At 56.6% G+C, this 22,266-nt stretch overlaps 1 protein-coding gene across 1 annotated transcript in view; it reads right to left on the bottom strand.

The window, feature by feature from the left end:
• MYRF (myelin regulatory factor) overlaps positions 1–22,266 on the bottom strand; it is a 36,763-nt gene that overhangs the window by 4,429 nt on the left and 10,068 nt on the right. The window contains exons 6-21 of the mRNA XM_086472379.1: positions 20,187–20,493; positions 19,538–19,710; positions 19,079–19,202; positions 9,778–9,973; positions 9,258–9,334; positions 8,900–9,010; positions 8,462–8,552; positions 6,749–6,949; positions 5,984–6,092; positions 5,238–5,347; positions 3,611–3,771; positions 2,999–3,071; positions 2,615–2,703; positions 2,330–2,398; positions 1,558–1,638; positions 129–214 (exon numbers count right to left, since the gene is read on the bottom strand). Of these exons, the coding sequence (XP_086328505.1) occupies positions 129–214; positions 1,558–1,638; positions 2,330–2,398; positions 2,615–2,703; positions 2,999–3,071; positions 3,611–3,771; positions 5,238–5,347; positions 5,984–6,092; positions 6,749–6,949; positions 8,462–8,552; positions 8,900–9,010; positions 9,258–9,334; positions 9,778–9,973; positions 19,079–19,202; positions 19,538–19,710; positions 20,187–20,493 (2,058 nt within the window). The remainder of the gene's footprint in view (positions 1–128; positions 215–1,557; positions 1,639–2,329; positions 2,399–2,614; positions 2,704–2,998; positions 3,072–3,610; positions 3,772–5,237; positions 5,348–5,983; positions 6,093–6,748; positions 6,950–8,461; positions 8,553–8,899; positions 9,011–9,257; positions 9,335–9,777; positions 9,974–19,078; positions 19,203–19,537; positions 19,711–20,186; positions 20,494–22,266) is intronic.

Here is a 22,266-nt window from a genome sequence, read left to right on the forward strand (position 1 = left end):
ACCTCCCAGCACGAAGACAGCGCAGTGCCAGCAAGCCCCTGGCACGGAGGGGCAGCCACGCTCATCGCCCTGCACCACCGCCCATCACCGTCTGCGTCTGCCAGGCCCTTTGCCCCGCCGCGACCTACCATGGTGCGTGGGGGTCCTGCCGCTGGCTCCCTCCGACGCGGCTGTGGATCGCACCATCTGCGTTTTATCAAAGTTCTGGCTCGACCTGAAAGGCAGGAAGATACAGTGAAAAACTCTACCCCGGGGTACAACAGCGTCACTCGCATGTGAGGAGAGGAGCGGCGGCTGCGGCAGCGAGTAGGGCGATGGGACCAGGTACACGGAGCAAGAGCTGGACGTGGAGGGCGCAAGGGTGAGGAGGAGCAGAGAGTGGAGTGATCTGGGGAAGGAAAGGTGGGAGAGAGGGACGCGAGCCGTGAAGACAGCAAGGAGAGCGAGGAAATGCCGCAGCAGATCGAGTGGCAGTCGCGTGTCTGGCAGGGACGAGTCCCAGCTGGTTCAGAGGACACCAGCGATGCTCCCTGTGGAACAGGGTGTACCCAGCGGGCTTGATTTCCAACAGCGATCTCCAGGGTGGATTTAAGTGCTCTGGTCTCGATGTGTTAAGCCATAACAGGCTCCAAGCACACACCGTTCCCTGAGGGAGGTGCCCCTTATCTCTCAGAGACAGACTGTTCCTCGCTTTGTTTTTCAGAAACACGCACAATCCCACCCAGATTCATCTAATTTCAGTCGTTTCACTGAAGCTACTAAGGTCTGAGCTGAGGACACCACAGGCGCCTCCCGAGGGTAAGGCAGATGTGAAAGGGGAGGAACCGCTGCCTGCTGCTCTTTTTCTCCCATGTCTGCCCAGGAGCCCAGAGCAACACCACTTCTGGGCACCAGCTACCACCTACAGAGATGCGGGATAAAGCCAGGCTCTTGCCTTCACGCGCTGCAGCTGCCCACTGAGCGGACATTTCCACCGAGCTCCTAACAAAGACGTCAAGATTTTACCTGTCCAGACCCTGCCCAGGCACAGGAGCAGTTCGGTTTTACCTGTCCCACGTTTTGCTTGTCCTGTCCCCATGTCTTGCCTGTCCCCTTAGCATCGCTCAAGGTTTCTCAGAGATAGACGGAGCTTTCGCTCGTTTAGAGAAACCAAACTACCGCTTGGTCACCTGCAAGACTTACCTTACTACACCGTTATTTTCCTGGTGAAAGGAGACGCGACACCGGTCTCCTGGAGGGAATATGGGCACCAGCCTCTGGAGCTAACCTTCCTCCCAGCCCAAAACCTCCCCGCCATCCCTCATGTTCCTCCGCTGCCTCGTCAACACTTTCCATGCGTGGCTTTATCTGGCATCCCACAAGCAATTACTTTTTTAATAGCTCCTTGTGCAACACTTCCTTCTGGAGTCTTGCTTGCTGGAGTGTATTCATGTCCCCCTCTTTGCTTTCAATTTTGCTTAAGATTTTTGATCTTCTATGGTGCAGATGGAAGAAAGAAGAGGAATTGAGAGAAGGGATGCAGCAATTAAATAACAGTATAATGAAACAGTAACATACCGTGGACATAGAGCGACCGGGACCCCAGGACCCCTGTGCCGAAAGAGGGCCAGGAGACAGGCAGTGGGCACAGCAAAAGAGCTACAGGACAGTGAAGGGAGAAGGGAAGAAAAGGCAGGTGGGTAGAAGATGAGGAGGATGGGGGGAATGAAAGAGGATATGGAAGATAATGGACATGAAAAGACAAGAATGGGAAGATTAAAGACGAAGTGGAGAGAAAACGGGTTGGATGAGAGATGTAACGAGAACAGGAGGGAGAGAAATAGGACAGGGAGAAGAGAAGGAGAAAAAGAGACTCATTATCTGGTAACACGAGCTCCCAAAGGAGCGAAGCGTGCCAAAACTGAATGCCCAGCACGGGCTGCCCGTATGCACGCTGGCCGGGCTGGGGCCGTTCCCTCCATGCTCTCTCCACACTAAGGACACTGTGGGCAGAGGAGAACTCTTGCCTAGTACAGACTGGTCCAGCCCCAGTGCAATCAGTGGGATGATGCTGGTTTAGTCCAGCTGAAGAGGCACCCAAAGAACATTCAGACCGGCCACGAGTGGGTACGTGAGCAGCCAAACCACAGGGTGTTTTCTTTCTCTTCTCTGTTTCTGACCTCTTGCTCCAGATACTTTAACTGACATCAGACTGGGATGTGCGGACGCGTTTGTTGGCTTTACAGCTTGACTCACTGGAACCGTGCTCAGTAACCCCACGGCGGCCGCTTTTTACGCTTCAGACTCCCCCGGTCACCACATCCCTCCCTCAAAGCCCAGAAGCACCTACCCATCGATATCCACGAGGTCCTCTTCACTGCGCAGGCTCAGCACGTAGAGCGTGGACATGGACACCACGCTGGGGGGAGAGGGAGAGAGAGAGAGAGGTGCAGGCTGAGGACAGGCATGGGGCAAGGGACGCGTCACGGTCCCGAGCTGCTTCCAAGGGATTTCAGCCCATGAAAGAAGCCGTAGGTCCACAGCCCCTCGCTACACACCCCAGGGATGGCACGGGGCAAACCGATGGGCTGGAGAGGGACAGCGGAGAAGCGGCAGCCCGGGCGTGCGGTCTCACCTGAATGCCATGATGATGACCAGGGCAATGATGGTGCCTTGCAGGAAGCGCTGGCTGATGCAGGCCTGTTCTGGGACAACCGACGGTGACTGCAAGAGAAAAAACCCCAAGATCAGCTCAGGACTCCTCGCTATTCTCACGCAGATCCCACCCAGCCCATCCCAAGCTCTCTTCCTGCTCCCCTGCAAGCCCTGAACACCCCTCAGTGCAGAAGCCATATCACGTCTTCGTTAGGGATGGGCAAAAAGGAAGGAGAGATGGTGGAAACGGGAGCAGACCCTCTGCAGCCTGTGTGAGAAGGCACAGGAGGACCATGCAGATGACCGTTCTTGGACAGGCCACCTTCCACCGCACAGCGTTGCCTCTTTGGGAGCGGTCCCTTACCTTGCTGGTCACTTTGTGGGGCCTCTTTTTGTGAGGCACGCTTCCCGCGCGGCTGAACTGGCTTCCAGTTTGACTGCAAGGAAAAAGGAGGAACAGAGCTGAGCTGTGCAGGGACAGCACTTGAAGAGATTCCCAGGGGAAGAAAAAAAAAAAAGGTGTTTCTCTGGTAGGGGAGAAATCTCTGTGTGGCATGACAGTCACAAACCCTTGTCACTTCACCTGCTCGGGGGTAGGTGCAGTGCTGGTCTGTTGCCCAGAGAGCCTGAATTCTGCCCCAAAACCTGCATGAGCTGAGCAGGGGTCAGCATGACAGATCTGGAAGCAGGAGAAACTCTTTGCCCTGAGCAAGCCGCTCGCTCACTCTAGGGAAACGTGGAGACAATTTCATACTGGGGTTTTTTGGGCTGGTCTAAGAGCAGGCTGTTGGTACGTGTATGCCAGACCTGCCTCACCAATCTCAGCTCCTTGAATCTACTCCAGGCCAAATGACAACGGCCAACACCCCACCACTCCGTCCCACCTCCCCTTTCCCAAACCAAGCTGTGACTCCGGGCTGCGTGGGCTCGAAAGGAGACGTCCCTTCTGTCCCCCATGCCCTCAGCGTGCCCGTACCTGAATGCCCCAGAGCTCACGGTTGACTTCATGCTGTCCAGCCTCTTGAGCTTGGCCAGCTTGTGACTCCACCTCTCCAGCTCATCGATGCGGGTCTCCAGGTTGTCTGTCAGTTTGCACAGCTCCTTCACGGCTCCCACGTTCTCCATGAAGATGCGCTCCTGCCAGGGAACAGGCGGTCAGCCTGAGCGGCCTGGCACGTGGAGGCACTCCTGCTTCCATGGATCCGACCACCCTGACTGCTCTCCCGTGCCCTGCCCCAGGGGAAAGGCTACACAACACCCAGCTCTGGGGGTAGGGAATCATCCAACATGGCACAATTAGATCTCTACAGCTCCTGGATGCAAGAACAAGAGATACCTTCTTCAAACCCAACCAAAATGAGCAACGTTGGCGCAGGATCCCTGAGGTCTCCTGCTGGCGCTAATCCAAAGGGTCCTCCTCAGTCACAAAGGACAGACACAAAGTCCCCACCTTCATCAGGAGCCCTTGGTCAAATCACGTGAGCGATGCTCCCCATCTACCCCTCCCCAACCCTCTGGCTCTTGCTCTACGGTGCAAGCTGCTGGAGTTACTCTGCAGCGTTGTCCAACAGCCAGTTGATCCAGACCAACGGAGAGCCCGAGTTCAGAAGCCTCGGGAGAGCAACCTTCCTCCTGCAGCCCCTCTGGTAAAGGCAGGGCGTTCCAGCACAAGCGTCTCCCTCCGGCACAACCGCAGCCACATCCCACGTGGTGCCGTGGTATCACCCCTGCCCCTTATCCACCCTCGGGCTCTGCCACTCGGCTGCTTCCCCACGCGGAGCTCCCCGAGGCAGAACATCTCACTGGTGTGCTGGTCCAGCACTGTCCTCAGAGGACTGTGGACACCATGGAGAATTTGTAGCAGCAGGTAGATGCCTCTTGGAAGAGCTCGGCTGGAGCAGACCAGGCAGCTTGCTATGACAGGCTGCCCTGCCGCGTGCACCAGCTCCTGTTGGAGGGCTGATGCTGAGCTGCGGCCCACGGAGGAGGGCTGCACGCAGAAACAAAGGACAGCAATGGCCTGGCCACGTGCAGGGGGGACGGGAAAGGTCACGCTCCCGGCTACTGCTAGCTGGTGATGTAATTGCAGGGAGAAACAAGGCGCTAAGGTCAGTCCTGGCCATTCCTGCTCTGGACAGACTGATGCAGGAGAGAGCTGGCAGCTTTGGGAGGCTGTCACCTCGACGTGTGCTACGGGAGGCTGTCCCCGTGATGCGCAGAGCAGCAAACAGGCTGCCACAGGTTACGGAGAGGTCAAGCGGCCAGGTGCTCTGGGTTATCTTGACATAACCACCTTATCTTATCTAGAAAGGAGAGATTATGACTAAGAGCCTCCCTACAGGAGGCTGCCAACAAGGAGCCCTTCCTAGGGGAGATGCTGCCAACTTTCCCCAGCATCAGGCTCCTTCCTCCCTGCTGATGTCTGCTGTTCCCCCAGGGCTGCTCCTGACATCTGAAAGACCAGCCAGGTCTGGAACTCGTATGGGTGATGTTGGCCTAGAAGCATTTCCCAGGCATCACAGTTTCCCTCTTTCATTTCCAGCTCCACAACTCCCTGGAGCCACGTTCAACAGCCTCCCCCGTCCCTCCTGGCTGCCACCAACCTTGTTCACCACCAGGAAGTTCTCAAGGGTCTTCCCATTGGAAAAGACCAGGTCCCCCGTGTCCTTCACAGCTTCAGGGAGGATCTCCTTTACCTCCTGAGCAATGACGCCTGCGTGGAAACAGCAGAGTGGGTCAAGGTGATCTGGGCAGCGGTCGTTGGTCAAATCACGTGAGCAACGCTCCCCATCTACCCCTCCTCTGCCTCTCCCCAGCCCTCTGTCTCTTGCTTTACAGTGCCCACGCCGTCTTTGGCAGGAGCCCTGTTCACTGGGGACAACACAAGGCCTGTCCTCCCCTCACCCCAGCCTCTGCAGGGCCAGGCAGAGCACGTTGGAGGCCCTGTGGCCTGGGCAGCCCATACAGGCTCAGCAACAGGAGGGCAGGGGCTGTTCGGACAAGGTTCTGGTTCCCAGATGACGTGGACAGGGGTATTTGCATCACCCCACTGTAGCGTGTGGCTGTACCCCTGGAGAATCCTTATCACAGAAGCCCTATAAGCCCCCTGTGGGAAGTGCCATCTCCTCTCCCGCTTACTAAAGAGGGAATTTCACGAGATGCCTAAATTTCAGGTGCTGAGAAGTGCCCTCTCTCCTACCCCGTGCCTGCGGGGCTGGGTACGGCCGCCAGCAAAAGGCAGGGCAGTGCCGCTCGGCACCACGAACAAACCGCCGCTGTAGGTTGCAGAGCGCGAGGCCCCGCGCTGCAGACGCCGGCAGGTCACCGTGGCGTGACGCCGGAGCCGTACCTGTCTCGGAGGCGTTGTCAATGCCCACCGTGGCCGCGAACTCGGGCTTGTAGTTGTAGTGCACTAGCCGCATCCGGGAGATCCTCTTCAGCTGCTCTGTGGTGTCCACCTGGGACAAAACAGACACTTGCAACTCCTAAGCCGGGTGCTGCTTCTAAAGTTCCCGTAAGGCTGACCCTGAAGCAGCAAAACCCACTATGTGTCATGGTAATACCTTTGTGAGACGGCCCTGAACCCTGCTCAGACCACCCATTGGGACAAACACCATTTGCACTGGGGTTCATCTCCAGTTCTTGTCACTGGACAAGTTCCTTGGATAGTGAAGCCTGGAGGAGAACGAGTCCCACTGCACAACCAGTCGCAGGGCAGAGGCAGTTCCCGTAAGTATGAGATGTGACTGTACCCCGCTTTTCTGGACAGGTACGTCCAGCTGAGAGGACTTCAGAGCAGAGCTGAGCCTCTCACCCAGGCCCTGGCAAGCCCCGGTGTGCTGTCTGATGTAGTCACCCGGTTCCAGGTCTGTAACTTCTGCGTTTGCTAGTTCTGGCTAACAGTGGAAGAGTCAATGTTCCCTAGGACTCGGGGGACAGGCTGTGTTTGGGACAGGCAGACTCCTAAGGCGCTTCCCATCTGGTCAGTAGGAGCTCAGGTTGCCCATAAGGGCCATGCTAAACTCAGCAGCTGAAGCAGGCTCACAAGGACACTCGCGCTTTCTCTTCAGATCCCTGATCACCCCAAGCCTACCCTGGTTTGCCTGGCTCTTACCTCCTGGATGTCCTCCTTCACTCGGACGTCTGAAGGGTGCATCAGCGAACCCATGACCTTCACATTGCCGTGGACCACCAGGGCTTCATCGGGGCGGTCCGTGTTGATGCCAACCCGGCCGTGGTGAAAAACAGTGTCAGGGAGCTGCGCCCGCTGCCAGAGCACGTCGCTGTCGCTCTCAAACTGGCCTGGGTTGGAGGCCTGTGGAGAGGCAGGAGAGCGGGGACTGAAAAGCAGCAAAACCAGGGAGAGAAACGCTGCAGCGCTGCTGGGCAGAGGCTCTCTGAGATGTAAACAGGGTGAGGATGTCAGGGGAGCCCCACGGACCCATCCCTCTACGCCCTTTGCAGAAGGACTCTATAGCAGAAGAGCCCGCGGGCAGCGGATGGGACGTCAGAGAGCCCCAAGCTGCAGCAGCGTGCTGTCCCCTTTAGTGTGGGTGGGACACAGCTGCGAAACTAAGCTTGGCTTAAGCAGGAGCACCCTGATGGCACAGCAGTGTCCTTGCCCCAGGACGCTGGGGACAGGGAAAATCTCGGCTGAAACTGGAGCATGTTCATCCAGGTACCGTAAGAAGTGGGAAGGGGGCTTTTGGGGTGAACAGTCCAGGTCATGAGATCCCGGCACGGGTGCCCTCTCCAGCCCGCAGCGCGTTGAATTACAGCCCTAGGAAGACCTCGAGGCCCAGCTGTGGCAGCCCCAGCCTCACAGGAAGGACAGCGGGACGTCGGACAGCCAGCCGGCAGAGGACAAGCAAGGCCACAGGAGGCGCGAGACAGAGCTTTGCAGCAGCGCGAAGCGAAGGGACAGGGATCCACTGCCAGCCCTGGGAACAGATCCCAGCCTGCCCTTACAGCAGAGACAGCCTTGGTGTCCATCTGCGGGCCCTGTCCAAGCCTCTCTCTGCAGGAACGGAGGCTGTGCCTGCTCTGCTCCTCTCCCTGAAGGAATATCCTCGCTCTCTTGAGCCGTCTGCTATCTCAGCTACCAGAGCTGTTCCAACCAGAACCACGCAGGACAGCGGTCGCTCCTGGGTCCCAAATCCTGGGGTTCTGCCCTGCTGTTGCGGTTCTGCGACCCACTCGCAGGTTGAGATGGGGCGGTCCAGGCTGCCTGCAATTCCCAGCAGCTCCGCGCTGGAGGCGGCATAATTCATCGTGGACTTCTCGTCTGCAGACTCTGAGGTCCCTCTGTTTGCGTTCTACACCCTGCCTTCGTGTGCCGCAGCTGAGCACTCTAACAGAGCCCCGAGAGAGCCTGGGGATGGTGCCTGTCTCCTCCTGCTCCTCTGCATTCCCATTTGAGTGCTAGCACGTGCAAAAGGTGCTGCCCTGGGAAGGTACCCAACCTTCCTGCAACTGGAGGCCTTGTCCCTGCTGCAGAGTCCCAACAATGCTGTTCCCTCACTCCCAACAGCTCTACCCCAGACACTGGTCCAGCCTTGGGAGAATAGGACCCTTTCCCTGTCCTGCAACAGGTTCTTGTGTGCCCTGAGGCTGCTCTGGCTAAGCAGGCATGGAAAGGCTGGAGCCAGAACGCAGGCGTGGATGGGGATAGCTACAAGCAAGTCAGTAAGAGTTTGGAGAAGGTGGGAAGGGTCTGGGTGAGGGGGGAAAGCACTGAAAAGCCAGGGGAAGGTAGGAGGATTGCCCAGGACATCCAGCAAAGGACTGCGGGGCACCCGCAAGGGGCTGAGGGAGGAGGGGGACTTACTCTGACGATGATGCGCTCGGAGATGTGGGCCGCGAGCGTGTAGTTCTGGTTCTGCGCGTGCGCTTGCAAGGCCACCACGAGCATGAAATACCTGCCAAGAGGGGAGAGAGGTCAGGGTGCCATCCTGCACCGGGAACTGCTCAGTCTGCCTCCCGTCTGGAGGCCGAGGCACCGATTTGTCGTGGTGGGCTTGGCACATCCCCTCTTCTAGTGCTGTGGGGCACAGGCGCTGCTGTTCCCAACCCCTCCCGGAGTGGGGGAGACCCTTCTTGTGGCCACAGTAGATGCCTCCTTTCCTCCACACAGCCAAGGACGGCCAATTCAGGACCTGTCCCGCAGGTCCCCCTCCCTCCAGCCACACTCCCCAACCTGGGGACTGCCACATCCACAGGCCTTAAGTGGCCAGAACGGCTTGGAGAAGGCATCTGTGCTCCTCACCTCTGGTCTGGGTTGGGTTTGCCTTTCTTCCGCATGTTGTTGGCTGTGGTCTCGCTGAAGTGCAGCCGCCCCACGGTGACCTTGGTGACCTGCTCTGGAGGCAGGTTGATCCTGGGGAAGGGAAAACAGAGGAGCGAGTGAGGACATCGCTGGAGAGGAGGTTCTTTGGCGAATGGCCATCTCCTGGTCTGCTCCACCGAGGCAGGTCTATGAACTGGGCACAGAGTAGGGAAGGTAAAGAGAGGAAAACTTCGCTGTGGGAAACAGAGGAGGAAACTAGAGCGTGACACCCACAGTACTATCCTGAGACTTCTGACTCGGCCCCTTTCCACATGAACATGCCCCCGGCAATACTCACGTGACAGGGTTGAAGGGCCGTTTGCTGCGGTCAGACTGCGACTGCTCTATATTGATCGACTGGTTCAAGGCCTCTAGCTGGAGAGAAAGATTTGGGCAACGTGACGAAGGGCAGAAAGCTGAGACCTTCCCCTTCCCACCTCCTCCTCCTCCCCAGCACGGGCCAGCTGTCTGCCCAGCCCTCCTATGACTCCTGACTTGCAACGCCCAACTTGAGCGTGGTCATTGTCCAAGCGTGGGCGCCTCCCTTGGCAGTGGGGCGGTTGAGGGTGAAAGGATCTTCCCAAAGTGCCTCTGGAGTCAAAGGTAGAGGGAGAGGCAGCCCTGAAGACACCCAGGCAGTGAATGAGTCCATCTTAGGACTTGTATTTCAAGAGCTGCCTTGCTCTGGCCTTCAGCACTCTCTTACACGCTCCCCTACAACTTGGCGCATGAAGACGTGGTGTTGCCTGACCCCAGCCGTCTGCCAAGCCCCCCTTCTCCCTGCTGGGTTCACTACTGGCCCTTAGGGTCCCGCTTGCCTTCACTCCGTGCAGCTTCAGGTAGAAGCACTCTAAGGGTTTCAGGCCCTCGGGGGTCTTCACATACTTGGGATCTCCAAGCATGCCGATGTAGACCGTGACCTGGAAGTGATTCTTCTTCTGGCACACAAAGGCGTCGTCACCCACGGAGAAGTTGAACCCCTTGTCAGCATCTACGCGGTACGTGAGCATCGGGCTGTGGAAAAGGCAGCAGGCGTTAGACCAGAGCTCCGTCCCGTTAGACGGGCGTCAGACCAGGGCACCACGAGAGGCTCATGCTTGTCAGGGCAAGGATGAGCCGCACACCCAGAAGCAGAGGCCACCAGGGGTGCGCACGGCACAGTACACAGGCACATCCCGGGGTGCAGATGCAGGTGAACCGCCCCACCAAGGGGTGGGAAGGGCTGGGGGGGGACACACAGCTCACCTCCACGTCCCACCACACTTGAAGAGCAACTGGGTCATGAACCGTCCCACCTCACCGCAGCCTGCGAAGGCCGCCTTTACTCACACATACAGCCACAAAATGATCCTGAGGCACCGCAGGCGCGTGGGAGGGGAAGGAGGAGGGTGGTGTCGGGGCGAAAGGAGCAGCCTCTGCTGCTGTCCCTCCTGCCTTGCACTGACGCTGCTCTGGGGCGCTCGCAGGGCTGAGCGGCACCGGCAGGCGCTGCCTGACGTGACCCCAATGCTAAGCCCGCGCAAAAACCCAGCCTGCTCTGTGGGGATGAGAGCGCAGAGAAGGTCCCTACCTCCTCGAAGCAGCAAGCTTTGCTTTAGGTGGGTCTTCAACTGGAAAGGAATAAGGTTCTTGTGACCAGGATTTGATGAGGGTGCTGGGGCAACCACCCCTCTAGATGCTACGCTGTAGTATTAATCCTATAAATGTATTTGCCCTAGGTTACAGTGTAAAATGTGCCAAAAGGAAAAAAAAGTATTCTATGACCATCTTCAGGAGCTGTTGAGACCAGGTGGGGCGGTGCTCCCTGCCTCCCCCCTCTGGACTATCTCCTGTTACTGGGCACAACAATGCCTTATCACCTGACCCATCGATAACTCGCTCCTGGGCTATCTCCTGTTCATGGCCCATCAAGGAACTGCCTCACGGCTCCCCATCCCATGGTGAGATGCTCTGCCCAGGGGGAAGGAGCCAAGCAGTCCATGCCAAATAAAAACTGAGGTCTCCAACACCCTAGCAGCCTTCTTCCACTGGATTCCCAGAGGAGTTTCCCCCCCCCCCCACTGGAGTTCCAGAGGACAAGAGCTACCTGCCGACCACTGGACCTTCGGAGGAAGACCAGACCCTTTTACCTGATTGCTGCTTCCACAGCACTACACCCATCGCTTCAGGAGGACTGCAGCCAGCATCTTATCGGACTGCTGCTGCCCCCCTAACAGGGGGTCAGGTTGTATTCCTGACTCTGTCAGTGTAAACCAGGGGGTTGTTTGTTTTTCCCTCCCTTGTGTTATATATATATATATATATTAGTAAAGAACTGTTATTCCTGTTCCCCATATCTTTGCCTGAAGGCCCGTTAATTTCAAAATTATAATAATTTGGAGGGAAGGGGGTTGCACTTTCCATTTCAAGGGAGGCTCCTGCCTTCCTCCACAGACACCTGTCTTTCAAACCAAGACAGTATTATACTATGAGCCACAGCGGGCTAGCATCTCCTTTCTGAGTGCTGCTCCAGAAAAGTGCAGCTGCTTAGTCCTGGCTCAACACCCCCTGGAGATCCCAAGCTCCACAGCCTGCCCAAAGCCTGGAGCAGACCCTTGCATGCTGCTCGCTGGGAGAAGCAGCTCAGGTTGACCTGAGGGTGGTTTCCACACCTCTGTTCACTTCACCCATCGCATTCCCAACGTCGCCGGTGTGCTGGATTCCTGCCGAAACCACAACCGCCCGCTCTGGCTGCTGCAAAAAACTTCCAGCTCCCAGTGGGCATGGCCAGAGGAGGAGGAGGAGGAGGAGGAGGGGAGCCCTGGCTGCCCGATGAACACACACCAGCTGGGGAAGTTTAATCTACATCTCCTTAATGGGCTGGTTACCATAGGAACGAGGGAAATATGTGGCCTTTGCAGCAAGTCCCCTTTTCTCTCACCATCCAAAAACCCCGGCCTGGGCTGGTGGGCCCCCAGGCACTGCCTGCTCTATGCTGGGGGGAAGGAGATGCCTCTCATCCCCAACTCCCCGTCAAGCAGTTGTAGCAGAATACCAAAATCCCATCGTTTTTAATTAAAGAGCTGTGGATGAGGTAAAGGGGAGCTCAGCCTGGGCTTTGACATCAGGCTTAAAAATTATGGAGCCCTCTCCCACAAAAGCAAACCACTTCTGACTTCCACCTTGAGTCCTTAATACAGACAGACGGACGGATAGCGCCCAGAGCAGTGGGAGGGGAGGTGGACAGACTGACAGCGACAGACGAGGCAGCCCTCAGCAGATCCTGGGAAGCAGGAGGTAGGGAAGGGTCACTCTTGCTCCCCTGGTGTCCCTTCCTTTCTTCTGGGAAGAAAGCCATTCTCCACACACACACTTGAGGGGTTAATGTGGGTGAAAGCTCTGGGTATTTCCAGGCAGCCACGACGACTCATTTCTTGCTCCTGAGGGACCTGGGGCTGCCATGCAGTGCCCCGAACACAAACCAGACGGTGGGAGCAGAGCACTACCTTAGCCCAGAAGCATGAGAGGAATTCCCCTCCGCTCTCGCTGTCCTCCCAGCCTCAGCCCTGACTTCTCCTTCTGGCTGTTCTTGATGGGAAGCTGCGGAATGGGCTGGCCTGAGCACCCTCCGCGCTCACCCCAGGGGTGCCAGAGCCCTTCCCGACTGCTTTCACCAAGACCTGCCTCTGCCTGCTGAGCTGCCCCTGTCTGCCCAGGACCCCTGAGACTTCACCGCTCGCCCCACTGGTTTTTAACAGAGAGACAAGGAGAGGGAGGGACTGATCGAACTTCCAAAGCACGGACGCTTCCAAAACACGCTCTGGTTAACATCACTCGAACTGACAGTGGCTAAACACATGTCGACAGAGGGGAGACATCAGGCTCCCCTTCCTCTGTCTTCTAGAAATGCCTGGTCCCTCCGGATTCCCCTTCTCAGAGGCTCCTTTTCTCTAAGTTTTCCTGATGGCTGTGGCCGGTGCAGCCCCCTAAAGCGGGATCTCTGCACTGGGGTAGATCGGAGGCAAGAAGCTGCTTTCAGGGGATCAGAGAAGCCAGGGATCTCCCCAGCCCTCTGCCTTCAGCCCATCACCTCTGGCTGAGCCAAGGAGCTGCTCTCAGATCCCCTCCCACTGCAGAGCGGGTTATCCCCTGGATCTCTTATGCCGGTGCTTTTGTTCTCTCATGTTGTAAATCCCACCTGGAAGCAGCAAACCCACTGCCCTCCTGCCACGTGGTGGGGGGGACATCACTGCCCGAGGCACCATAAGGATTCCAGCGATGCCCTCCTGCCACGTGGTGGGGGGGACATCACTGCCCGAGGCACCATAAGGACTCCAGGGACATTTATAAAAAAACCCCATCCTTCCCTTCATCTTAACCCACGGAGACCTTCCTGTCACCGCCACCCTGCCCCGGTCCTCGGGCAGCAGGCTGGCAGCGTGCCCCTCGCGAGACGTGCTCTCTGGATGGGTGGCTGCTGTGAGTGGGGCGGTAGGAGAAGGAAGGACAGGCGACCCCAAGGCAGAAGAGGTTCGTGGGATTAAGGATGACACCAGCGACTGACAAGTCGACGGCCCGGGGGCAGCCGAAGCCATGCTGGCTTTTCCCAGGGAGAGTGCACGGGTCAGAGGGCAAAGTGTCAGGAATGAAAGGTCTGGGGTCAAATGGATTATTTGAGCCAAAACGCCCCCCCCGCCCCCCCCCCCCCGACAAAAGCAGATTAAGGCAGGACTCAGAAGGCCAGGATCAGAGGAAGGGAGGTTTCTCCCAATCCGAGTGAGGGTGAGAGGTTACCAACTCCCCCCCACCACTTTGAGGAGCAGGGAGCACCGTCGCCCTCGGCATTAAAGTGCAGAGAGAAGGGAAAGGCGCTGCAAGGAGGAACGTGTCTCTGATGTAAAGGGAACTGTGTTGGGATCTGTGGCTGAGAGCAGGACTGTCAGAGGGATGCTCACGTGCCTCAAATGTTTCCTCTCTGGAAGAAAAATCTCTCTCATTTCTCTCTTCCTTCCTGCCAGGTTCCCCCAATATCTCAACCACTCCTAAGACGCAATGTCTGGAGACCCCCTAATTCAAGGACCACTCAACTAATTCCACGCAGTCCCTGCTTTGTTTCTCTTCCAGGATACAAACACGGGGATGGAGGAACCTACAGTTGAGCAGCACGATGCTGCCGTCTCACCCAGTCCCCGTTAGACTGGCACAGCCCCACCGGGGTGTCCATGGCTCAGCACCGTACGTGGTCCCTTCAGCTGCCCGAGGTACACTCGCAGCACGAGAGAGAGCGAGACCTCAGTGATCCATCACCATGGGGTTAGCCAGGCTGGTCAACAGGGCCAACCCACGGCGTCACCTAACCCAAGCACACCCAGCAGGGCTGGACCATGTCACGCTGGTCTCCATCCCCTTGGCGAGACCCAGGATCTGCAGCGAGGTCAGGGGTGGTGCTGTTCGTAAGGACTTTTCCTCCAACCAAGGAGCGCAAAGCCTGAAAGCTCCGGTTTAGCCCTCAGCCCTGAGCTTCATGAGCATGGAGGGCGCCAGTTTGCTTGATGGGAAGAGCACGGCACCAGCCCAGTTCCCAGGATCAGAGCGGAGAGGCTCTGGCCTCAGCATGGAAAGGTTTCTGTTGAGCGCTGCACTACCCTTCGCCAGCTGCCTTACCTCAAACTGTAAACAAGCAGGGAGAGGGAGGAGGGAGCCTGCTGGCATTTATCAGAGCGCGCTGTCAGGGAGATGAATTACTCCTGCTCCCAGGAGTAAATTAGTGAACCGCCTGGTTCCAGGCCTCTTCGGCACCACTGCTGGAAAAGCAGCTCACCCTTTTGAAGGTTCAGCGAGTCTGAAACCACAAAACCAGTGCAAAAGGCCAAGAAGAAATATATTATCAATAAAACTAACCCAGAGACTTTGGTCTCCTTCAACCAGCACGGATTCCTCAGCCCACATAAGCAAAGCCTGAGACGCAAGCCAAGACACAGATTTCCAGGCACCTCCACTCGAATCCATGCAGCCACCCCTCCTTCTTTTCCTCCATTTCCTTAATCCAGCCTCCTTCTAGGAAGTCTGTGTCAAAACTAAACCTGTGTAGCTCGTATGAGCCTGGCTTCCCATCGCTTTTCTCCCGGCAGAGGGCTGCTGCAGGGCCACTCCACTTCTCCATGCCTGCCTGGGGACGGGGAAGCTGTTGCCATTCACACGACAAAATCCAGGTCTCTTAGGAGGCAGAAGCAGCTACTTAGGAAGCACAGGGTTAGTTCAGATCCCCCCCTGTGCTGTCCCCATCTCATCAAGCCACAGCAATGGCTGGGAAGGAGCCTGGCCCCAAGCTACAGCCCAGACCAGCAGAAAAAAGAGAAATGGTTGAAGGGCCCCAACTCTGTAGCTTTCTGCCAGGAGAACGAGTGACCAGAGATGAAATTTTTCCACCTATTCCCAGACACGAGATACAAACATGATCCGATGTGACAGCTACGCTCCCTGCGTAAGAAGAGAGCGCTGTTAAATGGGCTTGAACGGTGCTGATACGAGCTGGAACAAATTCTCACGGGGCTACGGATCATCACAAACCATGGCAGGAAACTCTTCTGAGGAAGAAAAAACTTTCAGCAACAGGTACCAGTGGACTCTGCGATCTTAAGGGTCTTTTCCAACCTAAATGGTTCTATACCAAGGGACCTAATTTGGTGTGTGCAAGAGGAGGAGCATGTGGGATATCATTTAATTGTACTTTTTGCCCTCTAAGATTGCACTTAGCACGGAATGTTACACATAAACCCACAGGCACCAGCATAAACTCTTCTGTATAGGTTCAAAAATGTATTAAAGTACTGATAAAGCAATTATTCCACTAGCCCAACAGAAAGTGTCATGCCTAGGTGCCGAAGCGGAGTTGGATCTCTCCCGTGCAGCAGTAACCTCCTGCTTTCTCTGAGGCAGAACAGGAGGAAGCACGACAAAGCTGAGAAATTCCCCTCCGTGGAGGCTGCGAGCACTTGCTCTGCTTAGTGGAAACACCACGGGCTGGATGCAGGTTCTTCTGCCTTGGACAGAGACGGGTGGACCTGCAGGGATGGCTTTTGAGAAGGCAATCTGCATGCTCCAGGGCACAGAGCCGCTCTTTGTGAGCAGCAATCGCTACCAAACCACTGACAAGCTCTTGACTACCATGCTGGGGTCAGAACCTGAACAGCTTCCGCTGGCATCCCTCCTTAACCGACCTTCCTGGTCTCTTTTCTTAAGAACAAGAGTAGGAAAGATCAGATGATTCAGATGATTCAAATTCCTGGGGCTGTGAATAGGTTGCGGGCACCTGGATCACAGGGGAAAAAATATGTTCCCTCCAGGAAACTCTAACAGCACGTACAGGAGTCCGCTGGGGTAGTGTGTACCTAAAAATTAATCGATCAACCCTTGACCTTAACCCTTAATTCTGGTCAAATCCAGCACCACAACAAACTGCACGTGGGTTCCTAAAATCTACATGAAGTCAGTTAAAAGGAATTTATTCATTACACAACGGGATGATGACCTAAATGCCACAGAAGTAGGTTTGCTCTGGCTGTCGCCCTAAATCCTAAAAGCAGGTATTAAGCAAGTGATCCCAAGCACAGACCCGAAGAACATGGCAGAGCAGGGCTGGGTTTGCAGAAGTTCAGAGCTGAGCTTCGCAGCCCTTCAGCCCTTTCTCAGTGCCCAGCAGAAAACATCGCGTAGTTTGCCTCTGCCAGTCGGCCTGTATGACACCGGGGTGCACGGCAAACCTCTGGCACAGGGTCTGTAACACCTGCAAACGGCCCGTGACAAGCTGAAAGGGTGGTGACGTGTTTCGGATGAGAAACCATTTACCCAGAGCAGGTAAACAGTGAGGTGGGAGGAAAAGGGGGGCCTCACTACGTGGGAGAGAAAAGCGAGGCCGTGCGAAAGGTCCGCTCCTACGCTGCGCAGGGCTCTTTGGACCCCGCTGACTACACAAGGTGCGTTTGTGCTTCTGCCACAGAGTGAAAGCCCCGCGGAGATTGATGGTGGAAGAGAGGCCGCTCCAGGGACCGACAATCCAGGCTGTGACCAAGCATTGCCCGAGCTTGAGAAGAGGCGTTTGCTTCTCCTGGCGCCTCCACTTCTCAGAAGCCTTTTGACACGGGGCAAAGATACCGAGGGTCACAAGCTGGAGGTGGGACTGGCACAAAAACGGGGTCTGGGAGATGCCAGAACAACATCAAAAATGAAAGGTGGCTTCATCAGGTAGGAAAACAGCGGTGCCACAGCTGCCCGGTGACACCCAGGCCCTGGTTGGAAACCAAACGATGGAGATGACGTGTCCAGGCAGTGCTCGGAGGAGGTGGGAGCTGAAGGCAAACACTGCCCTGGGCGGGAAAGCCGGGATTGGGGACTGTGGTGTGTGTGCACTCAGCGAGGAACGGTCAGCTTCCCCCGTCCCCCAGTCTACAGAGCAGGAAACTGGTGGTGGAGAGCAGGGGCAGGGCTGCAGGACTGGGTTTTGGAGCGGCTCACAAGTTCCCAGAAGTAGCTGATATTCCACCTGAAGGTGGGAGATGCTTCCTTTATGGAAACAGTTTAGTAAACCAGAATTAACCACCTCCCCGAACGTCCCCTCTTCCCGCTGTGGTTGGGGAAGGAGCCACAAACGCAGCCCTTGCGAATGACAGAACGTCACCAAAGAAGTAACCGACTCCAGCAGCCACTTCTCCGCAAGGGAACGAGCCATAGTCACCACCAGGTCTGTGTTAAAGATGGTACAAGGACTAGGGCTGGCGGAGCGGGAGGTCTGTGTGCAGGAGGGCTGGGGCTTGCAGCGGCAGCTTCCCTGCACGTCACAGATCCTGCTCTGCCTCCACGACTGGCCTCGCTCGGGGGACCTTGGCGCCCACCCTGAGCACCATCCAGGCACGGTGTGATACTAGCCTTGGGTTACTTGGTATCGTAGAGAACAGAGCACCCCTTCCTCTGTGACCCCTGAGAGGACCCTCACCAGCGGTGCAGAAAGAGGAGGAGGGGAAAGGGGGGGTTCGTTTGCTCGGCGAGCGGTTCCTGGAACCCAGCCTGCAGCTTGCCAGCTCTCTGTCACCCCCAAGGAATGCAGGGAGGATCCCGAGCGGTTTCCTCCTGAGCACTCCTCTCGCCCTGTGCAGCTTGCCCATGCACTGCCTCCACCCTCCTCTGCCCCAGCCTCTCCTTCCAGCTCCCAGCCCCACACAGCACTGCAAACCCCCCAGCCCCCCTTCCCACCCAGCCGCTCTCTGCTCCCCCACCTGCCTTGGCCACCCCAGCTCGCCTCTCCCACCCACTCCCCTTGCCTCTCTGCCCCTCCTGGCTTCCCAGCTTTCCTCAACCCCTTCCCTTTTCCTTTCTTTCTCTCCTCCTTTCCTCCTCTGCCCATCAACCACTCCCACTCCTCCTCAGGCTCCTTCCACGCTGCTCTCAAGCTGGGCTGAAGTGGCTCTAGATCACCTCCAGTCATCCGTGCTATGCATTGTCTAGGAAATTCTAATACTTATTTTAAAATCCATGGCCTTGGTGAGCATGGGCAGGAGGAAAGGGCACTGCTGGTCCAAACCACGCTCAGGGCGAGGCTGTATTTGCCAATACAACCCTCCACAGCAGACCGAGGTCTGAGCGGCCGCTGAACTGCCACCAAAGCTGCCGAACTGCCACCAAAGCTGCCAAACTGCCACCAAAGCTGCTGAACTGCTTTCTTCCTGCTCCTACAGAGCCAGCCCCATTTCTTAATCCTCCATCGGCCCTGCAGAAGTGCAGAGAAGTAACTTTCCCAACGGCGAAGGTAGAGTGGGGAGAGTATCTCCCACCACAGCACAGGCAAGCAGAGATGGTGACAAGGACAAGAAGTCCAGGACAATCCTTGTCCCATCTTGTGAGTGTGATGCCCCCAACCCCAGTATCTTGCCACCCGTCCCTGGAAACATTCAAGGTCAGGTTGGACGGGGCTCCGAGCAACCTGGTGTAGCTAAAGGTGTCCCTGCTCATTGCAGGGGGGTTGGGCCAGATGGCCTTGGAAGGTCCTTCCAGCCCAAACTACTCTACGATTTTATGATACATGAATTATACATGAATCTGTGATATATGAGTATGACTTTCTCCAAAGGCGGATGAGTTACTCACAGTTCTTTGTAGTTGGCATCGTACAGAGTTGCCCACTTGTTCTGCTGATGCGGCTGCCACTTTATAGACTGGTAGTTGGGATCCAAGTAGGAGCCGTTCAAGCTGTCGTTATCTTGAATCAGGCCTGCGGTGAGGGGCAAATACCTGCTTCAGTCGCTCGGACAGACTGTCCAGCTGGGGAAGAGCCCAAGGGAGCGACTGGCACTGCCTGTGCGGCCAGCCTGAAGCGGGCCTCCTGACTGCCGCGGGCACGAGATCTGAGCCGGCACCAACTCGCCGCCCTGCTCTCCTCCTGGGAGCCCAACCGGGGTGAGCCCCACTGGTTGGCACCCTGCAGTGCCCCCGTGCCCTCCCTCCCGAGCACCCTGGCCCCGCGGGATGCCCGGGTTGGCAGCAGGGGTTGGTATGCTGGGGTGGTATTAAGGGGTGGGGGACTGGGGGGGAGCAAAAACCACGTACCTGGTGAAAGCGCTCCCGGCTGGTGCCAGGGAGGCGTTTGGACTCTGTCAGGGTTGAGTGGCACGGACTCCATACCTGGCTCCTGCTTTATCAGCCCGTTGAGCATCTGTGCATTGAGGGTGTTGGGGGGTGACTCGGAGTGTTTCCGCTTCTTGGCGGGGTGCACCGGGAGGCTGCCGAGACCCACGGGAAAGCAAAGGCTGAGCAAGGAAGCAAGAGGTGGGGAGGTAACAGCCCCGCAGCCCCGTGGACCAGGAAAAAGCTGGGATCTCGCATCAAAAAACCCCCAAACCTTCACGCAGGGAGCCCCAGGCTCTTTCAGCACCATCACCGCTCTGCCCGCCCACCCCGTGACGGCCGAGCGCTGCGCCATCCGTGCACCGAGCCGCAGCTTTGCTTTCCTCTTGTCTGCCCCCACCTCCCAGCTCCCAGCCAGGCACTGCAAACCCCTGCCCCACACTTGGGGTCGTCTCCACCTCGATCCCGCAGAACCAGGCAACGCTCCTTAACTTGCAGTTAAACCCAGTAATTTGGCTCATGCCTTCTGCAAGCCTCCAGCCCCGACTCCCTCACACACACACACCCCCCCACCTTCCCCCCAAAATCACACAAATCACGCTGAAAAGCCCCCAGCGCCCTGAGGTCTTACTCTGCTCCGTGTTGCTGGAGTAGCTGGTGCAGCATCTGCGACTGCTGGGCATGGTGGAGGTCGGGGGGTGCCATGCCCTGCCCGATGCCGTACGGTGGCATCAGGGGCTCAGCCTTCACGTACATGTCCCGCTGCAGGCTGGGGTAGTGAGGGTTGTGCTGCTGCTGGTGCGGGTGAGGGGGTGGCGGCGGGGGACCCTGAAGGTGGGGGGGTGGAGGTGGAGGTGGCGGAGGAGGGTGCTCCAGGCGAGAAGGGGGAGTCATGTGGCACATGTTTTCGGGGGTCATGGTCCGGAGGAGGTGAGGATCTTGAAAGAGAGAAAGAGTAATAGCTGTTAGACCAGCAGGTAGGGCCGTGGGCTGAGAGTCCCGAGCCCAGCTCCAGCACAGCCACAGCACTCCTCTCCCCCTGAAGCCGTCCTAGTCCTGCGTATCTCCACAAACCCAGACCTCCCTGCCGCTGCTGCCTGGCCTCAGCACGGCTGCGTCCCCTCAGCCCCCCCCATCTTGCCTTGCAAGGGCCACCTCGCCCTGCACCCACTTCTCCTCCCAGGCTCCTTAACGGCCCCAGCATCCCACAGACGCCTCCAGGGTTCCCCAGCCCGAGAACCAGAGCAGTGCTCCCTTTCTCCTGTCAGCAGCCTTGGCTGTCAACTGCAGACCCAGTCTCTCCAAGTGGTACCTACAGGTCCTGGCTGGCCAGCTGATGACAGGGACACGCAACGCTATGAGACCAGGCGTTTTGAGAAGAGGTATGACTGGGAGGGGTAAGCACAAGGGAAGCAGGCAAGGCTGAGCATCTCGAAGCTCCAAGAACCAAAACTGAAAGGGCCACCCGGCCCTTAGGCCTGGAAGATCCCCACAAGCATTCCTGATATTTGCTAAACCGACGTTATCTCGTGCGGGTGCTCTGCAGCGAAAGCACGTCTTTAGGAGTTAGCGTTTGGGTTGGCTTTGTATTTCCCTTCGAACAGAAAATCCGTCACCCACAATATTCCCCGTAGCAACAAGGAACTTGCATGGACCAAGAAAGAACAGTTAGGGGAAAAGGTGCAACGGTGAGCAACAGGGTCCAACGAGAGCAGAGGCAGGGAGGAGAACAACCAGAACTGAATGACCTGAGCACCTCCAGCTCCTCCGTATCACCAGCGAGGATTTCTGTGTGGGCATTTGCTTGGTTTGTTTTGTTTTAAATTTAAACCAGAAGGAGACTTTGATCTCTAAATTTAAATAAACAAAAAGGGACATTCAAATGTGATCCTACCTTTCCCCTCCTCTATTTGGAACTGGATGCTAAAGCCATGCCATGATTAGGGTCGATTTGACTATATCACCATCAAAAGAAATGCTTGGTGTGTGGAGGGGCATGCAAATCCATCTCCCCTTCTGCAGCTGCTTAGGCCTCCAGCTGGCCATCAGCTCCACGCACAGCAATGCCAGGGCTCAGCTGAGGGCTTCAACTAGGACCAAAACATTTTTGGAGGCTGAGTGAAAAGTAAAATACGTAAAGTAAAGCAACTTGGTTGAATCTCACCCAACGTGCCTCAAGAATGACTAGAAACTAGTGACTTGACCAGAGGCAATAACAGGAATAATTTTACTAAAGAAAACCAGAAGCATTGGTGAGAAAGTTGGTGTGCTGGCAAGGCTTGAACAGGCTCAGTGCTCATCTCAGACGGAGCAGGACGTGGTGTCTGTCTTCTCTGAACTCGGGTGTTTGTATGACACTGCCTGCGGCACTGAAGGACTGGTCGCACCAGTGACCGCACCGGTGATGTTTTACCACCACTTTCATCAAAACTCAGCCATAATGACAGGATTAAGCACCCACTCAAATTTTCTGGGAACAGTCAGCGTAGATGTGGTTTCAGCAGCTTATTTTTAGGTTTTAATGAGCCCTAAAAAGAGACTGAGCTTGTACCATGAGCAAGTGGAAGGCAAAGATCTGAGTCTGATGAATTGCAATGATCTCTTATGCCAGCTTCTCTATCCTCACTGCAGAAGCTGTAAAGAGGAGAAAGAAACTGCAAAGACAAGAAACTTTTCACCTGGAAGAGGCTTCTTTAGCAAAATCAAACCCT

The sequence above is a fragment of the Leptosomus discolor genome, chromosome 12 (assembly GCF_034619465.1).
Source record: "Leptosomus discolor isolate bLepDis1 chromosome 12, bLepDis1.hap2, whole genome shotgun sequence".
In the NCBI taxonomy this organism is placed as follows: domain Eukaryota; kingdom Metazoa; phylum Chordata; class Aves; order Leptosomiformes; family Leptosomidae; genus Leptosomus; species Leptosomus discolor.